The sequence below is a fragment of the Tuber melanosporum genome, assembly GCF_000151645.1.
Source record: "Tuber melanosporum whole genome shotgun sequence assembly, scaffold_99, strain Mel28".
Lineage (NCBI taxonomy): Eukaryota > Fungi > Ascomycota > Pezizomycetes > Pezizales > Tuberaceae > Tuber > Tuber melanosporum.
Window position 1 is genome coordinate 13,832 of NW_003299149.1, and position 23,333 is coordinate 37,164.

Sequence of the window (23,333 nt, forward strand, 5' to 3'; positions counted from 1 at the left end):
CGTGAGTGGCTGAGCTGTGGCACTGTGGCGGCGTGGCGGTGGCGTGTGGCGGTGGCTCATGGGCACGTGATGGCGTCACGTGGTGGCTGGTACATGGGGCTGAAATCTCTTGGCGCGCCACTTCCGTAATAGGAAGGTCGTACCCACTTGCCGAATTAGGAAGTTTTCCGTAATAGGAAATATTTCCGCTTCAGGTAAGTGTCCCGATTTGGAAGTTGTCTAGACTAATCCGGTACACACCTCGGCTATGCACGGATGAGCTCGTGCATATGCGCATGCAGGCATGCATGCGCGTTGCCCTAGTAGGGATAATCTTAGTACGCACATATGCGGAACGATGACTACCTATTTTGGCAAGCCTTCCGGTTCCGGCTTACTTGCAGGATGCATGCATGACGGCATGCATATCGATAATGATATGCGACACCTCGCATGGAATACGAGGTCGCCGACGCATAAAAATTCCCTCACACCCACTTACGTGCGGCGAGGAAATATTTTTCGCATCACACCCACCAGCGATTTAACGACTTCACTGCGTTTCTCGCGACGAGCGCTCAGGGTCAAACCCACGCCCTCGCCTTCCACACCTGATGGACTTTCATCCACCATCACCTAAGGGGAAAGGTATAAGTATCACCCTTCTCCCCCCGTCCTGACGAGTTGATCATAGGTCAACGAAACAAACGATCAATCTACTTTGATTATTGTTGACACTTTGTTTCTCACGATTCCACAACTCTCACGTCCCCTTCCCATCAGCACAGCTGTCCGCCCGGCTAGAGAATCGCCTCGCTCGCTTCGCTCGCTCGGCTCACTCGGCTATGCACGGTTGAGCTCGTGCATATGCGCATGCAGGCATGCATGCGCGTTGCCCTAGTAAGGATAATCCTAGTACGCGCATATGCGGAACGATGACTACCTATTTTGGCAAGCCTTCCGGTTCCGGCTTACTTGCAGGATGCATGCATGACGGCATGCACACCGATAAATCGGTGTGCCACACCTCGCTTGGAAATACGAGGTCGCCGACGCACAACTAATTGCCTCACACCCTCTTACCGAGCGGCGACGCAATTTTTCGCATCACACCACTAGCGACTTGACGACTTTATTGCGTCTCTCGCGACGGGCGCTCAGGGTCAAACCCACGCCCCCGTCTTCCACACCCGATGGACTTTCATCCACCATCATCTACGGGGAAAGGTATAAGTATCGCCCTTCTCCCCCCGTCCTGACGAGTTGATCATAGGTCAACGAAACAAACGATCAATCTACTTTGATTATTGTCGACACTTTGTTTCTCACGATTCCACAACTCTCACGTCCCCTTCCCATCAGCACAGCTGTCCGCCCGGCTAGAGAATCGCCTCGCTCGCTTCGCTCGCTCGGCTCACCCGTCTCTACTCAGCTGAACGTTCACTTTAACGTTGGCTTGATTAGCGAATCCATCACCTTCTGTTTGCTGCACGACTGACCATCCACCCTACAATGTTGTCGATTCACTCAAGTTACAACACCCTAGAAACGATCTTGGGTTTCGGCCTGTTTCCGTCCGGCGTTAGAGCCCCTCCAGTTGGGAGTCCCGGGTCGATGTGGGAACCTATTACCCTTTACAATCCTTTCTTTTTCATAACCGAACCTCGTAAAGAACGGTGCATTTGTTTATTCTGTTCGGGCATGAAACGGGCATGTTGCTGAATTAGAATCCCAATAAGACACAACCGACTCATAGTAAAGTATTCTCCACATGTGCTCTAGGAGGACATACTAAAGTGTCAAATCCCGTCTCATATCCTCCGGCGACAGGTAATAAGCTATTTGGGAGCCCGCTGCACCATTCACCAGTTGTGCTGGCCGTTTAGATTAAGGAGAAATCCGAGGGCAATACGCAGTGCTTCGTCGCACCCTACTGCGCGGTATTATACAACGAGGCGGCCTATTGAGCATATTCTCTCTTGCGGCAAATGAAGAGGGAAAAGTCTTTCTCTTCCTCCCTTTGCAAATGAAACATAAACACGCATAAGCAGTCCAGTGGCGGTAAGAATACCGGCCAGCCCTTCCGTCTCCGGTAGGTCCCGTGTTTCCATGGATCTCTCCTCTACCCCTCTTAGGCTTGGAGGGGGGGGGTGTGGAGAGAAGGAAAAGTAATTGCCCTGCAATTACTTTCGGCAAAACCTCAGTCAAAGAAGCCGACGGCAGATCAAGTTTCGGCCCGGCCGGGTATAGCGGAACGAACCGACCGGCATTGCCTGAATGAATTCGCCGGAACAACCAGGCCGGGTCTGAGGCTGCTAACCAGGTACACGGTTCGCGTGAGTGGTTACTGTAAGTGTTTGAGGGAAGCAGGATACTGTAATTCGTGCTGTCCGATACTCCTCCTTCAATTCCCAATCCTCGAATTGGAACACTCGACCCACCCGCCGATTATGATTGACCGCCGGCGTCACGAAACTCCTGCCAAGCCAACTCACGCACGCACCGCACAAGCTTAGTTAGTCTAAGTAAACGCCAGTCTCAGCTCATGTCATTGCCGGAAGTGCCATAGCCTAACGAAACTCTCTTTACCTTCCGAAACCACGCGAAAACGAGAACGAGCAAATCTAGCAAAAGGAAAAAGGGCTTTTTAAGCACGGTTCAAAAGAATACTCTTTCTGGACCCGCCTCCAGAACAATACCGGTACCCCGAACATCCCATCCCGAGCGACGGAGGGAGGTCCCACCAGGATGAACCTTCGCAGGCTTGCCGATGTTTGAAACCCAGAAACACGATTAGCTCCGCATACCTAAGGCACCGGCGAGTGCAGTGGATCAAAAACGCAGGTTAAAACGAAATGAGATTCGATAACGGGCGCGGGAGAGAAACCCGGTGACATTAAGTCACAACACCAACCAGCTCACAATCATTCGAACCCCCAGTGTCTCGTAAACTGGGGATGCGGTCTCAGAGTATGATATTTCCTGGAAATCTCCACCACGTTTACTGAATGTATACGTGTTGTCATTATCGTCTCATTACCTATCAAAAACAACCGAACGACCATACAGGTAGCAACGGGAAAGATCCTTAGGCACTAGTAAAAAGTGAGTTTGATTCACCTTTGCGGCGGCTCCACGAAATCCCCTACATTTCGGAGTCGCGGGAGACGGTGATGGGTTTACTGGAACCTCTTAACGAGGGTGTTTCCGGGCCCACAGAGCACTACTCAGCATAAAGATCCCGACCCATTAGTCCTGGTAAGTTGAGAAATTCTATGGATGTTCTCCCCGTTGCTACGGGACTTGCCCAGTTACTTTGATAGGTGACAGTAGGGTACAGTATAAGCAATAATCCTGCAACGGGGTATCGTATTTCTCAAGTGGTATATCCGAATCGGTGTGCACCGAGAACCCCCACAGCGGATCCAAGAAAAAAGCAAGCCAAAGCCAGTGTTAGGTTATGGTACAAGTAGTCTACGGGGACAGGATGCAGTAGAGGGGGAGGAGAGAAAAAGTAAAAATCGAGTGAAAAAAAACAGTTCACTACTGGTACAATGGTAGATCATGAATTCATGGTACAGAGCAGAGATCAGCACTCGATTGCAGTGGCACAGTGCTTGCGATATGGGTACCAAAATGCTATTTAAATCAGCCTATCGAACTCAACGGAGATAGAGACTAAAGAACCAAATATATCCTGATAATAGCTAACAGTTTCTGACTTTAATCTTTTCCTTTCACCTTTTCCATCACTCATTCATGACCGTGGGTTCGAATGTATGCTTTTCCACTGTACAGTACCAAATTACCTCGACAACGGAGGACAACCACCCCCGCTCTGTACAGTACTGTACCACGAATTCATGATCAACCATTGTATAGGGAAAACGAAAGTGACAAAGTGACCTTGCTTTTCTCCTCTTCCCCTCTTTCCTCTTGTGGTGTAAAGGTTTCTCTTGCTGTTGTCGTCGTCCATATGATCCCGCGCGCATGATACATACATTACACAATACCGTACTTTATACGAGTTGACCATATCACACTGGTTGTGATATTTTGTGACTGGTATCGTCGAATGAGAATGGCTGGAAGGCGCCCCGCTGGAGAGGGGAAGAAAAAAAAGGTGACTAAAGTAGATACTACTTCCACGGAGCGATCAAGATGGTTACGATACGGGAAGGATGATCAGGGATAAAAGCGGAGGCGCCGCCAACGCCGCGAGTGAACGAAATTTGGTAATGGGTGCTTAGAACAGCCGTTAGAGGAAGGAATGTGGGGGGAAGCTAACGAAGTCGTCAAAGTCACCATGTCAAAGTCGCAAGTTGGAATATCATACTGGTGCTTGGGGAGTATTTGGACGCGGGGTGCACGGGGTGAACACCAGAAGTAGGGTAGGCGGAGGTGCGAAAATGTCCGTATACAGGCATACATGACCTCAAGAAAATGCTACTTACGTCTTGCAGAGCCTGGATTCTCAATTAGAGTTCCGCCCTATCGGTATGCATAAATAAAAGAAGGCCGCCCCCCAAGCGATGATAAGATGGTCAAGATCTATATGATGGAAACCCCCCCCCCTCTGTGGGATGATTATTCTCACGTCTTTCCATTCCCCGAAAAGGTGTCTGGGATATCACAAGGAAGCGCAAATATTTAGCTTGAGCATTGAAACAGAAGGATAAAGATCAGAGATGGTAGCGGTAAACCGTGGCAAAAGGAAAAGAGAAACCAAGGGATCACCGGTACCGTATCTCCAATTATCACTCGCGAGACCGGACATTGACAAAGTGAAACACATGCCCCACCCTCCCTCTGATCATCCTCCCTTCAGGTGGATCAAAGGCATTGACCCTTCGATCAAGCCATTGCTCGATTGCGGTAAATAGAGCTCATTTTCCACCAGAGCGATCATATTCCCGCCAATTAAGGACATCCCGGCAAAGCCACACGAGCGACTTTGGAGACTTCCTTACAATCCCGACTAACCACGCGTCGGCTTACTCCGGACCAGCCCGCGAGTCCTCGAACCAGGAAACAGCATCAGAAAATTTCCAGAGCCCTTGCATGACAGTTGAACACTCGAGTGAAGCCACTCCTTTACGGTAACTGCCCCGTGATATCAGTCTCTCTGCCCTTCTCGTGCAAAAAAAAGACCGGTCGCAAGAAAGGCATCAATGACGTGATGTTTTTCTGAGAAGATTTCGTCCAAGTGAAGAGAAAGAAATTTCAAACTTCATAGAGTCCGAGCTTCTGACCGAAACCACGCCAGTACGTGTACTTGTACTGTACAGTACCGGTACTCGAGTAACGATAATAAGAAAAAGAGACTTTGTACAAAGAATCTAGAATTGAGGCAAATGAGGTAACTCATGATACTGGACCAATCAGATGGCTAGGGTCTAACTCTGGACGCGAAATCGCATGGCCCCTAGCCTAATACCCTGCTGTCTGAACTGATTCAATAATAATAAAAAGGGACTAAAAGCACGTGTGTTTGTTTCGCCTTCTTTGCTTGTGATTCCTTCTCGCCATAATCTAATAATACTATGATACCCTTACTAGGTAGCATAAATTTAATAGAAACTAAACATTTGGCTCATTCACTCATTCAGCCTAAATATGTCAGCTCAAGGGCACAGTACCCGAAATTTGTACTACATTTAGTAAGTATCATATCATACATACTTGTAGTGTTTCTCACCATTATTATTTAAACATCTTTTTCCAGAAACCGGGGCGTCGTACAGTACTGTACTGTACCCTACCCTACACGCCCATAACGCCGAGCACAGCCTGTGACAAAGCCCCGAGAAAAAGCTCTATGGATGATCGACGGAATGGGAAGGAAAGGAATCTATTCCACCGACGGATGTTTTCGCAAGTATATCATACGCGGAGGGGATATGGTCTAATCGCAAAATCGGATAAATCAGTTTATCTTCGGGGAATTTGCGGCTTACCGAGAAGAGTCGGACGGATTAAAAAAAAGAGAGAGAGAGAGAGAGAGATTTGGTGGCGAAGGCTCTTAAAAGCTCCGAATAACCCATAATATCGTACATTAGCATAACTTACTGCCCCCTCGGCGTGATAGTACAACATTGTTTGCATTTTCTTCTCTCATATCACGTGACACCATTTCCACTAAAAGCACAGTTACCTAAGGTCTCCCGTTTGTCTGTCATGCACGGTAACTCGCATTAACCTCCATCTCCTTTGTAATGCTACGCGGCCGCCAATTTGTGATTCGAGGTTCTTACTATCGACTCTGAAGCGTCATAGGGGAGCACTCGAAGGATTCGCCCCTTGCTTCCTTTGTCTTTGCTTTTGTAGCTCCCGCGCGGGGGGGCGCACGCCGCAAGGAATACGAGGAGATGGTACAGTACCAACAACATGAGATACTTTCCTGTTTGCTTTCCCTGCCGTTCAGCCCGCCGGGCCCCTCGGATAGGCCAGAAGCCGGATCAATGTCGAATAGATGTAATAAGCTGAGTGAGTCACGCATACGTAAAGGCCGCGTGGGGGATGTTATCATACTAGCAGGAGCTCAAAAGGAAGGAAAAATTGGTCCGTGAGTTGATTTTTGTTGGCTGATCCAAGCTGGGATGTACAGTACCGCGCTAGGCTTGGGGAATCCCTCATAACATGTGTTGTACTGTACCATCACTAATTCGTCACGTACGGGCACTCTGGTGCCATAAAGACCCTGCGCTTTCTATGGAGTATCAGTATGCGCAGGGCCCTAGAAGACAGATTGCACGATTACAATTTCCGAGTGGGCATTCTCAGAGATACGGCATTGAGGTCTCATGACTGACTTGCCCTACTATAGAAAGTATTTTTTGTTCTTTCAAACGAAGACTCGGTTGACGAGTGGAGTCTTAGATTGCACCCGCAATTTCCCGGCAGATCTATCGCGCGATCCCCCCCCACCCCCTAACCCTCTCATTGGGCCAAGTGACAGCAGATGACCTTTCAACAGTGGTAACGACTCGGAAGAATTCATCCTACCGGGATCGACACAACCAGCAACCTGCACTGGAAGCAAATCGAAGTATCTCCAACAATTAATTCAACTGTTTGTGGTGGGCTGCGCGTTTTCTATAGTAGAGTGCGGCAACCTCCTTGAGCATTGCAACAACTGCATATGGGGGGGAACCTTGGCATAGTTTAAGCCAAGGAATTTCAATGCTTTTGCCATGTGCATATTGTTAGAAGGAATTCTCACACAATAAATAAAAAAATAAAAAAAAAATAAAAAAAAAGTTTATACCCCCACCAAGTTTCTACTTTCTTCTGCCTAATGGATAAAGCCATTAGCTCAACCTACTCTCCAATTTGTAATGTTATACGAAAACAGAGGTGCCAAGATGCCCGAATTTCGGAGTAAAACAGCGATTCTTGGCATGTTTTTTGTCCTGATACTTTGCTTATTGCTATGATGTGATGGCGGTAGAGTGCAGTGCCACACTTTTACGAGGAGCAAATGGCTCCTATAGTTTCAGCATTAATCCCAGTTACCCGGTCTCATGCATAGGCCACCCTGCCCCATTGTAGGAACTACTGTACTCGAGTACTCGCAGTATCAGATATCAGTACCCCATAAGCAACAGCAAACACCGCCCCCCCAAGAGTTCCTGTATCAGCCACCACCAACTCCAGAAACCCGTACCCACTGTAGTCTCCCTAGCCCAACTTCGAGGCAGTGGGCCATACGGTATGCTGAATCGAGGAATGAATGAAAAAAGAAATGAAAAAAGTTAGGAGAATTTACTACCCCCGGGTATGGTAGGTCTCACCCCCGGTTCCCGGCAGACCTACCCCGGCTCGATGCAGGACGGCGGGAAAGGGAGTGCAATGCAATACTGTAAAGGGAGCGATCTTTGAAAGGTTTCCTGGATACCTACCTGCGAGCAAGGCGCTGTCGACAAGGCCGGGCACGCTTGTGGGAAGAAGCACCATATCGTCCTATCGTGCCAAAAGTCTGGACCATTCATTAGCTTCGGTCATAGTCTCTGGCTGGCCGGGAACGGCAAAAATTGAAAAATCGCTATTCTACATAGAGGTATCTTTCCCTTTCCATCGCCCCAGGTCATATCTTCTTTAAGTCTCTCGGAGTAGCTGCGGGGGCGGTCACCGTTGTGCCACACGGGAGCCGTTGCCAAGTAGTCAGTCAGATTGGGTGAAGAGCCCTGCTCTTGCCAATCCAGGCAAACAAGCGAGAAAACAAGCTTAGCACCGCTGCAAGGCTGACAGTTCTGAGACCTCGACAAGCACAGGATTCGTCCTACCCCGGGGCCCCATCAAACCAAACCTCCCTACCATCCCGGAAAAAGAAAAAGATGTTGCAGATAACGAAAGGGGCATACCGATACAATTTCCCGCCCTAAATGGTCGCATTGCGCGTTTCATTGCGACAAGATCACCACCACCATCCTACATATCATACAAGTATTAGTACCACCAGTGAAGGCTTTGCGAGTGAGATGGGGTGTTTTGTGGTAATTGAACCCTTCTAGAAGGATTGCAATCATCAATCCTAGCAATCCTTCAGATGACAATACCCGTAAAGTCCGCTCGCAGGGGAGAATCCCGGATCCGCTTCGTCCGAAAACCCCGTTGGGTAGGGGTCGCCGAAGATGTGCTCACCGGTTCGCCTCCGGGGAGAAAGCCCGTACCGTAGCCCACTATTTGCGCCCTTATTCCATCCAACATTAAAGAGCGGAGCCGGTAGGGAAAGTGAAATGAGGGAAGGGGCCAATGCATATGCTTGCATAGGATACCGAATTCAAGCGTTGAATACGAAAGTGAGGGGCGGAGAGAAAGACAACGAGAAGAAAAAAGAAGAAAAAATTTTGGGAAAAATCTACAAGGACATGCAACAAAGCTGAGTTGGTTTGAATAACAACTTTTTCGTTAGCAGATCCAGTCAGGAGCGATCTCCGAGCCCTATCGGCGAAGTTTGGTTCGCTCTCGGAGGACGGTGAGACAGCCGACCGCACCCATACTATACCTACTGCAGCATGGTCGAAGCACCCGTTCTCCAAGAGGAGTACCGGTACAGTACAGGTACGAGTACTGGTCCGAAAATAGTGATTAAAGAAATCCATATCGGTAAGGTAAAAGAAAAGAGGAAGAAAAAAAGAAAAGAAAAAAAAAAAAGAAAGAGAGAAGCCAGTGGATATCTGAGCGCCAACACAAAACCAACTAAGCAACCCAACTAACCAAACTAGCTTACGATCCCGGCATAAAAAAGGACCGCTTGGGCGACGTGACCCCGCCGAACGACGAATCTGAATCGCGGTCCTGGGATGGCAGTGAAGCAACGCTCGAGACAAAGTCTTATTCTCCGGAGTTCCATTTCTACCTATTCAAGTGCTCACGCGCCATTGTTCATCCTAGGAATTCGAGCACTGGACAACAACAAAGCAACAAGCAGCCAAAAAATAAAAAGTCTAACCAAAATCACCACATCTCACTCGTGATACAAACCAGATGCAGCAAAGCACAGTCCTCTTCCGTTGTTAAGAGTACCCTACTGCACCCATGATAGCCATCACCCCATCATCCACCCCCATCCATCCGTCATCCCTCTCCTCAACGCCCAGGCCGATGGCGGAGCGCGCAGAGACACACTGCAGTAAATCCCTGCAGCCATGTTTGACCGAACATACCGTACGAGTAGTTATCGTGTCGCTACCGTCAGATCCAGAATATGACAAATTCACTGATTGTTAATCAAAAGTTGACTTTTTAAACAGCTATCATAGCTTGCTCCTTTTTGAATTGACCCTCTACGAGTGTCGTCGATTGGTTAGTGGTCGAAACAGGGTAATCTGTTACGAGGCGCAACCACAAAATTAGTGGAAGGGCCGTCTCCCCCCCCCCCTCTTCTACCTGATCGTCCGGGTCGGAGCCGAAACCCTCAAATGATGAAAATCGATGACGAGCGACTAGAACGCAAAAATCTCGAAGGTTAGTCATTGATTTCTCAACTCCTTAATGGCCCTCCCCTACGAGTAACTTAATGTTGGGGGTTATGGTCCCAAGTCCAAAATGGCAACAGCGCGCACAGACTGCGCACACACGCACGCGCATCCAATTGATCTCGGAGTGCTTGTATCATACCGCGCTACCACCGCACAGTAGTAGACCCGCAAATTGTTGCGCTTGTATCTACAAGTAGCAACAACAAAAAAAAAAAAAAAAAACCTTGTCTCATTTTTAGAACCTTTATGCAAGATACAAGTATCATACTAGCGGGCACGTTTAGAATTGAGTGGTCCGTAGGGAGGCAACTAGTGCAAATTATCCGCTAGCTATAAAATCGACAGGTTTTGGCAGGGAACCCTAGAAGAAAAAAACTCCAACAGCTGACTGCTCATTCGGGTCCAATCTTTTTCTTCTCCTTATCTTACTCACTTGTTTATCGCCATCATGAATTACTTTATTTGGAGAACAAAGTTCCAGTTGGGTGTTTCCGTGAGCTTATTGATCCAGATCCTACACGGGTAAGCAGTACCCTATCTGGTAATAATTGACAGGAGGTTTTCGTGATTCCCTTACTGATGCACTCCATACAAAAACCCATTCAGGTCCCAATACTTTCCCCCTCCCCCGCGAGCACTACTCGAGTACTCGAGTATCGTACCTGTATGAATCGGACAAGTGACCGACCTTGCGGCCGAAAATACCCTTCCCAACAATGACAGGTCCATTCCCTGCCCATGGGGTCTTCCCGAGACCTTCCAGAAGCCACTCCATCTTCCCAGACATGGGTCCGTGGGACGCCACATTCTTCTACTGTACTCGTACTTGCAAAAATCTTTAAATGCGAATGTAAAATCCGGGCGGTGGTCTGACGATCACACCTTTTCCATGGTCAGGCACTCCCTTGCTATCATCGAGTCGCCAGAAACCCGGGTACTCTCTGGGTATCGTTTCATGACCTGATTTTAGTCGTTTTCGCCCAGTACTTTTTTCTTTTTCTCCTCCGCGTGCCAGACGGTAACGAAGAGGCAAATCTGGAGGCACCTAAGTACCGTATAATCTCGCACAAAACGAACACGACCGGGCTGATTAATACCGCCCTTTATCGGCTCATAAAGGCTCTCCGAGACAATATTGTGCTAGGGTCGTCGTAACAATGTGAAGCTGCCCACTCACAGTTTCATGGATTCCGGCCATGAATAAGCCAAGTTGTATTCCTCGTGCGCGAGATTGTGGTGAGGTGAGGGATTGGGCACCGCGTGTGAGCGGGGTGGGTCCATTTGGCTTACTGGAGGGGCGAAAAGGTAGATGAGTGATGGAGGAGAAGGAGGGGAATCCTGGTAAATCATGCTGGTTGATGATCGCGGGAGGATTACTTGTGGAAAAGTGGGATGGCGGTTCTCGCTCTCGCTAACAACAAAGGTTGTTGGCGCTATTGTCTCGTGATAATAAATTGTTTTGATAAGGGGAAAGGCTTCTCCGTGAGTTACTTGTTGGTGCGAAGGCAGCTCGGGCTTCTGCCGAGAAGGAAGGAAGGAAAACCGTTTGATCTCCGGGCAATAAGTTAAGGAGGGCAAACGGAATCGGTATGGATTAGGGCTATTGTTTCAAGGTTCACATTATGATCAGAAGAACTCAACACTGTGGCCACTCCAGCATTCGGTGGTTCCATCTGCTCTCGGCATCTGCCTCTTGCTCTTATCCTGGTAAATCCAAGAAAAGAAAAGAAGAAAAAAATCACCTCGGGCAGCAGTAAGTTTGAATAACGCAGTCGCCAATACCGTGTCGGAAATGGTAGTGCTATGTCCTACGACCTGCCCCTCTGGCCTGTGGTAACGAACATTTGGTTGACTTCAGTCCTTCCATTTTAGCCCGTGTCTAGGGTAAGGGGAATCCAGAGTGATCCGGAACGGCCCATACTCAAGCGTGATACATTTCACTTCTCGAGTGACGATCAGAGAGAATGGAGTACCGGTATGATAACACAACCGGGATACCTGTAACTTATCCAAAGCGCCATGACTCTTGAGTGAAATCCCCGGGACCCGTTTGTGGGAAACAACTCGTAAGACCAGGAATGCTGATACTAGGATTTCTTCCGAAAATCATACTTTCAGCTCCACACTGTACCCTCAGGAAATTGATTGTACAGCACCTTACATGGCGGTGTCCGGATCCTCATGTCCGATGGGAGAAATTACTCAGACGGAAGGTGATCCTCAGTTCCCGGTCAAGGTCTCATTGTTTGCATGATGGTGCGGGCTGGTCCCTGTGCAGGCAAAGAGGCTCGAAGTCCGGTTAGGCCGGACTACGAGCAGTCTTCGAGCTGCAGCACAAGGACAAAGGTGGAAGTACCTCACCACAACATTTTCGATATTACAACAATTTGTTGGAGGTAAAAAATTTTCCCGGGCGTTAGGAAGTGGAGGATAAGCAGAGAGCCTTCTTATCAGTAGTTACGCAACTTTTCTACCAAGTTAGCAACATTCTTCATGTCAAGCCTCACCTAACCCCACCACGCTTACGGTAGAGCGCAAATCAAACACACGCCTGTTTGCTTAGTAATCCCACTTCGTAAGAAGCAGTCATTCGGTGCTGAAGCAAATTGGCAGAGGCTGATTAGCCCAGGTTGTACTTCCGCGCTAAGGTCATTCTTGATGTTCCAGTTCATGCCAGTACAGTACTAGTATGATAGACTGGACCAAAAGGATAACTAGTCTACAATTATCAAAGCATTTGTAGACTTCGGAAACGCTGCCTGCTGCTGTAAGTGGTATAGCAATGCCCTTTGGTCTACCTGTATTGTGCTGTAGGAACCGAAGGTCCTACCGGGTTATATACCGGTACAACCCCCCCCCCCACGACTTTACCGGCGCCGGGAAACCTGCACATGCATCCAAAGCGGTCGAATGCTGTGTGTGAAAGGGAAAGAGTGGAAGCGTTTCATGCATATCTCTTTTTGGTTTGAAAATTTTCCGAGCATGGGATGTCCACTGATCGTGCCGGATGCCCCGGTTTTGAAATCCGGGACTAATTGTAGCGTCTTAGTGAGAAAGGGAAATTGTTGTCGGGGGGAAAAGTGTTGACGGGCTCCTCGTTCTATAATACCCTCCAAATCCTAGGGGTAACTCATTTGTCTGATCGATGTATGATACTTTCAACGAGTGGAAAAGTGTACATGTCAATCTCGTTGGTAGGACATCTTCATCCCCCCCATATCCCTCGCTCTCCTTCATTCAGCCCAATGGAGGGGGATATCATTTACAGGCATGATACCCTTAAAGTCCCGCTCGCTTGAAGCAGGAGTTCCAATTACGAAATGCGACATTTGCCTCGGCGGGAATATATGTGAGACTGGTACGATATTGAAGCCCAGTTCGCCTCCGTCAGCTCGCACATCACAATCAGATTCCAACTCTGGAACATGCAAAAACAACAATTCCGGTAAAAAGATTGATGGGAGGGGAAAAGCGACCACGGACGGCCCTGCGGGTCTATCACTCATTCGCCAAATTTAGGCAGACAAAAAGGCAAGGAAGGAAGGAAAGCGAATGCATTCTGAAAAATGCTACGAGCTAACGTATTATTTATGGTGGTCTCTATTCATCCACTCGGAATTGATTGCGTAGAATAATATCTCGCACGATAATTTCCCCTCTCCTTGAGCTCAAAGAAAATTGGAAGCTAATAGCGGCGGGCTCAGTGATCGGGTGAGTTGAAGATGGATGGAGAGTAGAGACAATGGTATTTCGAGGAGATGGAGGAGCGTACGGTAGGGCAGGCAGGAGAGGGAGCATGGGCCCGGGATGCAGCCGCGAGGATGTATGGAGCAAATAGCCAGCGACCTCACTACTCGTAGTGTTGGTCCCGAGAGAACGTTTCTGATACCGCTGTGTGCACAGACGTTTTCTAAAGAGGATTTTTGTGGTTCCCTGTTTGTTATGGAATAGCCTATTTCAAAATTAAAAATTTTAAATTGTTGGATGGTCTCTTTTTTCTTTTTTCAATCTTGCTGATGCGTTGCCTTTCCCTAGCCCAGGCAATACAGTACGAGTACAGTACAGTACCAACCAACCCAGCATCACAACCCCCCGCCTCCCTTCGTTCCAGTTCAAATATATGGGGCTCTTTTCGGGTGGTGACACCACTCTCTTCAATTGTGCTTGTATTAATTTTGTGCTGAAAAAATTAATCTAGATGATGATTGGCGGGCGCGGACCGGATTCCTGTTTCCTCACTTACTTTCAAAATGATAGTGAAAGGTTTGTGATGCAATTAATTAATCAACGGAACCAAGTCGATTACAATCGTAAGGTATTGTAGAACCACGCAGAATTCTACAGCACGGTTCATTTACTCTTGTTGATAGGACTTGGGGGAAAGCGCACTATTGTAGTGCTCAGGACAAGTTGTTTCGGGAGTTATCTTCCCTTTTCCAAAAAATAGATAGTGAGTTGTTGACTTGCCTGCATCAGTTCTGATCAGTTACTGTACTCGTGCATATGGTTTATTTTTATCTATTAGTCTGCAAAGTTTCTGCCCCTCACAAAATTGTGATTGTACATTAGTCTTTGTTTGGCTGGACCTTGACAGGTGGGATTTGCTCTTATTGAATACCGGTAACGTTGATTCCGCGCGAAAAGTGTGAGACAGGAAGTGGAGGGAAGGGTGATGAAAGTCCTTTCCCCCCCTCCTCCTTGCTAGAGCCTTTCTGAAAAGGTCAATCATCAAACATTAGCATCCGAGCCATGGTCACACTCTACGAGTTGGCTGATTCCTCATGTTACTCAAGTGATCATCTATGAATTCGAATTGGGGAGGAGGGGGAGGGGGTTGTTCTATGGGAGGAATTTCCGTATGATTTTGGATTTCAACGGCTTCCTTGCATGGCGGGACCGTTATGACCCGGATTATTACTACAGTATCATAATATTATGTTCAATCGTGCTTGCACTACCGGGGCTCTGCTAACGTAGCGCTGCTCCTTGCTCCTTTTCTGCCATAGATGCCTCTCTTTCCTTCCTTTATTCTTCTTTTGTTCTATGGAGCTACTATTTTCTCCCATTTTTTCTGTGTTTCTGACCTCATTTCTTCGGTATTGTTTCCGTGGGTGCTTGCGCAGAACTTGCAGATCCAAAGTTTGGATTTTTCTGCATTGTTGATCAGCACCGTTGGTGGCGTGAGGGCAGAGTAGAAACATTTCCTCATGCGATGCAACACAATGGAAAACACTCATCATCTAGATCCGGGCCCCGGGGAATAATCAGCCTCAACCGTTAACGTATCCTCATGTTCTCATCTAACCCCCATACTTTACATGCTTCACAAACTGTCACTCTCGGCACAAAATAATTGCGATAGGAACGGGTAGTAGTATCGCAACAGAAGGAGCCGAGTGAGGAGGAGGAGGGAAAGCTACGTAATTCCCTCTAAACTCATGTGATTCTTTTGGGGGGGGTCAAAAGGAAAAAAGGAAAGAAAAAAAAAAAGCCCGATGAGACCCACAAAGAGCAAACTTCTGTAGCACTATCAGTATGATATTCCAGGAGTACTCGTATCTATCGAGTATCCGAATCATCACTATCATCCCGCAGATTCTGCGACAGTAGGATCCCCATCTAGATACTCCGACACAGACACCGTGCACACATAACTGCACACACAGAAAATTCACGCGGCGGGAATCCCGTCTTCGGTGCGTATCGTGGACCGTCGTCCGTGGTCTGTTTGGGGCGGTCTACGCGGAATGCCGGTATTTGAGCGGTTACATGCAAGAGCCTCGCCTTCTCCAGTCCACTCCCTCATCCGTATGGTGATATCTCGGGAAAGCGAACCACCCGCGCGCGCTGCGTGAACTTACGTGTGGGGGGAAAGGAGGAAGAAGGGGTAAGGTACTCGAGTACAGTATTGTACATACATGACATCACACCTTTTCTTCTTTCTTCTTTTTGGGGTTGCTCGATTGAGTTAATGAATGGACGCCTAGAAAGAATAGTACGAGTATGATATACCATGGTTGTGAGTTGACTCGGTACGAGCGAGTGAGGGGACTCACTCCTTTCTATTGATCCGCTTCTACACTAGTACTCGAGTACTCTCACACAGTCCCCACCGCAATAAATTCAGTGAACTGACTAGCTGGACACGACTCATGACAGCCATTAGAACCAGCCATACGCGGGGGAAGTCATATCTTTTACCACCACCACCACCACCACCGTCCATCTGGCCAACAAGGGAGGGAAAGAAGGGGAAAAGAGAGGCAGGCGATAAGGAAGAAGTAAAAAAAGAAAAAGATTCCAACTACTCGAGTACTCGTACTATAGGAGGATCAATGGGGGGGTGTCTAGATAGATACAAGGACGTAATGAGGTCAAAGAAAAACAAGTTTTAGGTGGGTTAGTTTGGTGAGTGGATACATTCCCTATTGAGTAGAAAAAGGAAGGAAACGTTGTTTCCGGCAATCCACTCGAGCCACGTGTGTGTGGCTTTCAACTTTAAAATGGTCGGTGGACAATCTTTCACACAGCGACAATTTGGTCCTCTCTCTCCCGCGAGGTTTGTGAAGGTGTTTTTATTTCTGGGAGGGCATATCGTGAATCAGTTAACTGGTGAATATCATACCTGCCAAGTTGGCCAACAAGTATGGTCTACCGGTATCGCAGAGAGAAAAACGAGTGGGTCGAAAACATGCCTCCCACTTCCCCCTCCACCTGGAAAAAGGAAGAGAACCCAACGCGTCAACTGCTCCAACTGAATGTGACGAAAGGGTCTTTAGAAGAAGAAAAAAGGAAAGCGAAGTACCGTAGTCTCCCGCCATATCATAATGGATGAAGGTATTATCATGTGCCAGATAAAGGTTTCGGTGTTATTATTATTGAACGCTAATATTAGGTTCGCTTGGTTCAGAGAAGGCCCCCTCAAACCACTCTCCCGCCACAGACGGAGCAGCAGCAGAAAGACCAACGTCCGTGAGCTCTACACATTTGTCGTGCCGGGGGCTTCCCAGAAGAGTAAAGAAAAAAAGAGAGAGAGAGAGAGAGCGCCTGCGGGGTGAGGGACATGTTTTTTGGCCTCAACTTTGGCCTTAATTTACTGTGCTCGTTTTTAACTATGATATTATAGTTCACAATAGAGAATTGGACTTTTCGGGAGTATTCCCGGCGTAAAATACTCTTGGTCCTCCTCCGACTACTGTATCATGAGCAAAGTGTTAACCAGGCAACGGGGGAGGGAGGAGGAGGGCGTTTAATTTAGTCATGATCGGGTTACTTGTATATTATATATATATATATCTATATCAAAGATGAGAATAGTAGTAATGAGAAAATAGCTGAGCTGTGGAGGCTAGTATCGTACCGGGATTATTCGGTGTGTGGCAGGACAATGTCCCCGACAAGACAATATCCCATCTCCCTGCTGCTAGGGAAACCACCCGAGTAAATATGTATTAGCTGGTAACCGGGTTTACCCTTGGTGGCCGCTACCAAATTCGTTCACTGCGGCATCATCCGTGGCACTCTGTGAGGTAAAAGGTGAAAGATTGTGGATCAAGGGTTAAACGACACCACCTTCTCGAGAGATAGAGAAAGGACCTCATTTTGCGAGCTTGAGCTACAGTATTGTAGTTAGTTAGCTAGCTAGTATACTTGTAAATCACCAGGTGGAATAAGACAACGATAAAAGTTGGGAGGATGTGGGAGCATATGGGGGGCGGGGGTGGTATGATATATACTTGTAGGAAGGGAAAGATGTACAAGTACAAGTACTGGTGGCGATGATCGCGGTGTTGCATGGGCCACAATGCCATAGCAAGCTTGTTACAATACCGTAGCTACTCTCTCTAGCTAACTAGCAAGGGGTTGCCCGGAGGGGATGTCGGATCGGGGGACAAAACAACGGAGAGAGTGGATACAGTACATCTTTTCCTATTGGGAAACCCGACCGACTATGCTTTTGTTGTTCTAGATGAAATGGAACAATATGAGCGGTTTCAAAGCTCGGCTTTTGCGTTCGGGGTGACGGGCAACATCAGAAGGGGGTGTTGGGTGAAGGAGGAGGGATGGCGGTTTAAGTTGGCTCGGGCAACTCGGGCTTCACGGCCGCCGTAAGCTTTTATCAGTGATCAGTGAGGGAGAGGGAGGGAGAACCCTGCAAGATACGGAGGGCGAAAAAAAAGAGAGAGCTCAATTCAATTCCGGAGGTACACTAGTCTAGTATTGTACTACATATCAGGATTGGTTCTGATTAGAGTTATTGACACGGAGCCCTGCTTTTGTAGCTTGGTTAGACAATGATAGCTAATTGATTAGGGCAGACAGAGTAGAAGTTGTACTGTACTCGTACAGTACAGGTGGGCTGCGGGGGCTGGGCTATTGGTGCAGCCGCTGTACGAGTATCAGTACAGCGCTGGAAATTGACTCGAGGCGCTGAGCTGATGATGAAGTGGAGCGCGGTAAGGCTTAGATAATTGTAGACCAACACGAAGCCAGCTCAACAGACAGAAAGAAGACAAGCAGTGTTGAAAGTTGAAACAAAATCCTGTGACTGACGACGATAATCAAGCATAGTATATTATGGGATTAACTGCATTCGTGAGGAAGAGAAGCAGAGAAATTTCCACATTGAAATCTACTAGATCTACCAATGGGCTTGCGGGTGGATGTTCTCTTAGCTAAAGGCAAAGAAAGGTAGCCTGCGATGGAGCAGAAGGTGGGGGGGGGGGTGGGGAATCGGGGACGTGCTGTGAGTAACGTGGGCAAGGAGAGAAAGAAAGATTTGCTCTCTCACTCACGATAGAAAGGAATATAATTCGCCTACCAAAGGCAGAATAGTAGCGCGGGCAGGTAGAATAGCTGGGCAGATACAAGTGATCAACTCCGCAAGCCTAAAAAGCCTAGAAACCCACTATTTGCACTGCGTAACAACTCTCCCCCGCCCCCCCAGAGAAGGCATTAGTGAAGGACGGTAGCGAAATTCTGATTGCGAGCAACAATTATCCGTAGGATGCAAAGCAGTTTCTCACCAGACAAAAGGCAGTCAAATGTAGGCGGAAGGAAAAAAGAAAAAGAAAAAGAAAAAAAAAACCTCAGGAGGGGCATACCGGCATCTTGAGTATTGTTCTACATTGTGCGAGTATGGATGGGTCGGAGGGTGTTTGTCGGTAAAGCTCTACTACACCTCACCATTCCCGTATCCTCTTTTTCCCTTTCCATAATATTATAAATTTTTTTTTTTTTTTTTTGGGCTGCATCATACGAGTACTGTAGGGTAGACTTCTTATACTTCTCTCACTGTACCGTACTCAAAGAGTACTCGGATAATGGACAAAATCAACAGTGCGAGATCTCGTGCTGATTGGTAAATTGGGACTTGAACACACCCGCTGGGACCTTGCTTCCATTCTAAATGTGCAGGGATGAGACACGGATGGAAAATTACAGAAGGGTGATGTACTGTACTGTACCGGTAAGTTACGCCTCTCCTAGAAGTACCACAATTCTTCCGTTCCTTCTCACCTTCATTGCTATTACCACCCCACCCAACCCCATCTTCGCTCTCCACCCCTACCACGCTGTCAGGATCCTCCTTTCTCTTCCTCTATGCCAATGGAAGTCATTCCTCTGAGAAAGAGCTACCCTAGCAGCGCGCCTTGGATATGAGCAACCCCAGGGGGGGCCCCCGCCGCCATCGACTCCCAGATGCGTGGCAAGGTGTTTCAACTCTTCGAATGTGGTTTTTTCTTCTTCTCTTATACCTCTCTACCCATATTATGCCCTCGGTCATTTCACTCGCTTTCCCTCCCTCTCCCTCTCCCTCTCCCTCTCTCTCTTACTATGCCTTCCTCCATTTGAATTTTGTCATGGACCTACCATGTCATGGATTGGGCCCGCATCTGGGGTGTACCGAGGCCTTATATACTTTGCTTCATCCTCCTCCTTACGTCCTCATTTCTTTAGCCGTCTGCTATCCCACGCACGACACAAATATCGCTTGACCCGCTTCTTGCTCTAGACTCGTCTTATAAGGATCTCATCCCCTACTCGTGCGTTGCCTTCTTCGAATCGAGAGTCTTCAATTGAGATATCGTGGCCCCTTTCGGTCTCGCTATATACTACCAGTCGACCGACGGTCTGCTACCCACTCCACCTAATTCTATATACTCCTCCTTTTCTCCATCATCCCCGGGTCGTCGCAATGGCTACGCCGATCGCGCCCTACCTACCAACAGGAATTCACGTCGTGATAGTTGGCGCAGGTTTTGGCGGATTAACAGCGAGTATCGAGGCCAGACTGAAAGGGCACACAGTGTCAGTGCTAGAGAGAGCCCCCAAGTGGGAGCAGCTCGGAGACATCATTAGTATAAGTGAGTTCGGACCCTCTATCTCTCGCTATCCTCCTTCCCCATCCTAACTCCACGAAACAAAGGGAAGGATATGGAAGAGAGAAACCCTAATTGAAGCTGGTCTACGGATGAATAGGTCAAAATGCCGGAAGAGTGCTCTCTCGCTGGGACCCGGCCTGGATCAGCGACAAGTTGCGCAAAATCTGCATGAACCACAAATCCTTCATCATCCACACGCATAAGGGTGAATTCGTCTTTGAGCAACCAATCGTGACCCCAGACCCCGAGCGCCCAACATACAACGGACACCGGGCGGAAATCCACAGGGTTCTCTTCGACTACGCTGAGCACCTGGGCGTGCGCTTCCATATGGGCAAGCGAGTAACGGCGTACAAGGAGGACCCCAAGTTGGGCAAGGCTTGGGTCGAGTGCGATGATGGCGAGACCTTCGTCGGAGACGTGGTCGTCGGTGCGGACGGCGTCAGGAGCAGAGCCAGGAAGTTAGCGCTCGGCTTGGACGACAGGGTCAAGTCCACTGGCTATGCTGTGTATCGTGCATGGTTCAACGCCGAGGAGCATGGGATCCTGGACGACTCACTTACGAGGGAATTCGCGGAGCGGGGGGACACGCACACAGGTTGGCTAGGACCCGATGTTCATTTGCTTGTGGCTACGTGTAAAGGAGGGCGAGAGCTGTCGTGGGTTTGCACGCATAAGGTATGGTTTTCCTCTGGAAGAGCGGAGTTCCTCTTTTTGGTAGCAGTTAGGCATTGTGTGTTGTGTGCGTGCGGCGCGCTGACGGGTGAAACGGTCAGGACGGCGGGGACATTGACGAATCATGGTCCTATCCCGGACGTGTGGAAGATGTTCTAAAGCTTCTGGAAGGCTGGGACCCAAGATGCAGGGCAATCGTAAGCACCCGAACACAAAATCACATGTTAGTTCCTGCTCATCCAAACTAACCGCCGATCCACAATAGGTCGCCAAAACCCCCTCGTTAGTGGACTGGAAACTTGTCCATCGGGAGCCCCTTCCCACATGGATTAGCCCGGGCGGTCACATATGTTTAATCGGAGATGCCGCTCACCCATTTTTACCCACTTCAATACAAGGCTGTTCCCAGGCGATTGAGGACGGCGTCGCCCTGGCCACGATCCTCTCCTTAACCCACACGGAAAAGCAGGTCCCGGACGCGCAGAAGATCCCCTCAGCCCTCAAGATATATGAGCGACTACGCTACGACCGTGTCAAGTCTGCGCAGAAGAAGGGAGAGGAGGTACGCGACATGTGGCACAAGGCGGACTGGGAGAAGGTCAGGTTGAACCCGGGCAGTATCAAGATGCCGCGCGAGGACTGGCTGCTTAAACACGACTGCGAGACGTTCGTTCGGAGGATGTATAGGAGGGCGCTCGCGGAGTTTGACGGCGGGGATAAGATTGCGATTACTAGTCTTGCGGCGAATCGCGAGAGCGATGAGTTCCTGATCGAGATGCCGCCCACGCCCGTCGCGACTCCCAAATGCGAGGTTGAGGATCCGATGAACGGGTTCCGGTAGACCGATGGATCGTGACGACAACGGCGACGACAACGACGACGACAACAGCGGCGACAACAACAGAAAAAAAAAGCAAAAAAAAAAAACATACAGTTCCATGGCTTGGGACAGATCCTTAGAATTTTTCTCCCTTTTTCTCGTCCTTTCATTTGCTATTTTTCACATTTCGCCTTTACTCGCTTTTGCGTTTCATTGCATTTTCTTTCAGGGGTTTTCTTGCCTTGCCCTACGATACATAGCCTGACCTTCTCTAACGAAGGTCCGGTCCGGCCTGGCCTTGCCTTGCAACCTTTCCTTTTTCCTTTTAAAGACATCGCTCTAAAATAGATGGAGCGGGATAGCAATTGGTTGGGTTGGGTGGTGGGGGACATGTCATATGGTAGACGGTATTAGATTAGAATCGGAACTGGGGGAAACTGGGTGTTGGCGTTTTTTCATATTCATCCTTAGAATTGTCATACAAACACACACGCACACATACAAAAGCTGGGACTCCTGTATATTGGTTGGTTAGTTTGTTCCTTTTTCAGTTTCATTTTCACGTGAGACGTCCGTTGTATTCCATGGATGGGTATTTATTGCATGTGTATTTTTCATTTTTTTCATTAAAAAATTTCCCTCTTGAGATTCACTACGTGATTATTTTTTTATGGCTTAGATCAATTTTTTGCTTCGATTTTCTCCCGTTATCGCTTAGAAGCCGATTTACTGTGGTGCGGTGGTGCTGTGGTGCGGTTTTGGTGGATGGGTGAAGTGGAAAGTATGGAACGTTCTAAATTTATTAGAGTATCATACAGTAAAAACTCGCCAAACTCGCTATGCAGCCAAGGTCAATATGCATGCTAGAAAGTTGCTAAGAGACGCATTAGTGTAATGCATGATAGAAAAGGACAATGAGACTTGACAACACTTTGCCGTAGTATACCTGAATTCTAGTGAAATCATAGTAAGACTTCCAGTAGTTCGAAAAAACATCAACAGAATATCTCAAGTGTTCATAACTGATATGCCTCAAGCATGTTGATGTCCCAAGCCAAAACCACTTGTAGAGAGAAGCATATCAGAAGTGCAGCAGATTCAATTATGAATCATAGGTATATTAAGGCATTCACGCATATGACTCATTCGAGTCATATGACTTGTTTATGTTATGATTTGTTATGTTTCGCACATGACTCGATTATGAGTCATGGGACATACGCCTGGTGAGTGTGCCTTGTAAGTATGCCTTGCAGGTATGACTTGAGCATATGATTTATGTTTTGCACATAATCTTATTATAAGGTTATAGGTTTCGTGCATGTGACCAGTTTAGTCATATGACAAGTTTGTTATGATTTGGTTTTGTGCTTGTGACCACTTGGGGCTACATGACTAAGGATGGGAAGAGCACTATATAAGGAGGCCAGTACTGCTGAGGAGGATAGGCTCTTTATACTTTGTTCTAAGCACTTTCCTCGTCCTTACATT

At 48.0% G+C, this 23,333-nt stretch overlaps 1 protein-coding gene across 1 annotated transcript; it reads left to right on the forward strand.

Moving 5' to 3' along the window:
* Window positions 1-20,160: 20,160 nt before the first annotated feature.
* On the forward strand, window positions 20,161-21,863 carry GSTUM_00012239001 (uncharacterized protein; the record flags this gene model as incomplete). Its single annotated transcript, XM_002842434.1, has 4 exons — window positions 20,161-20,329; window positions 20,445-21,025; window positions 21,124-21,219; window positions 21,288-21,863. 4 exons carry the CDS (start codon window positions 20,161-20,163, stop codon window positions 21,861-21,863), a joined length of 1,422 nt encoding a protein of 473 aa, XP_002842480.1.
* Between the last annotated feature and the right edge of the window lie 1,470 nt (window positions 21,864-23,333).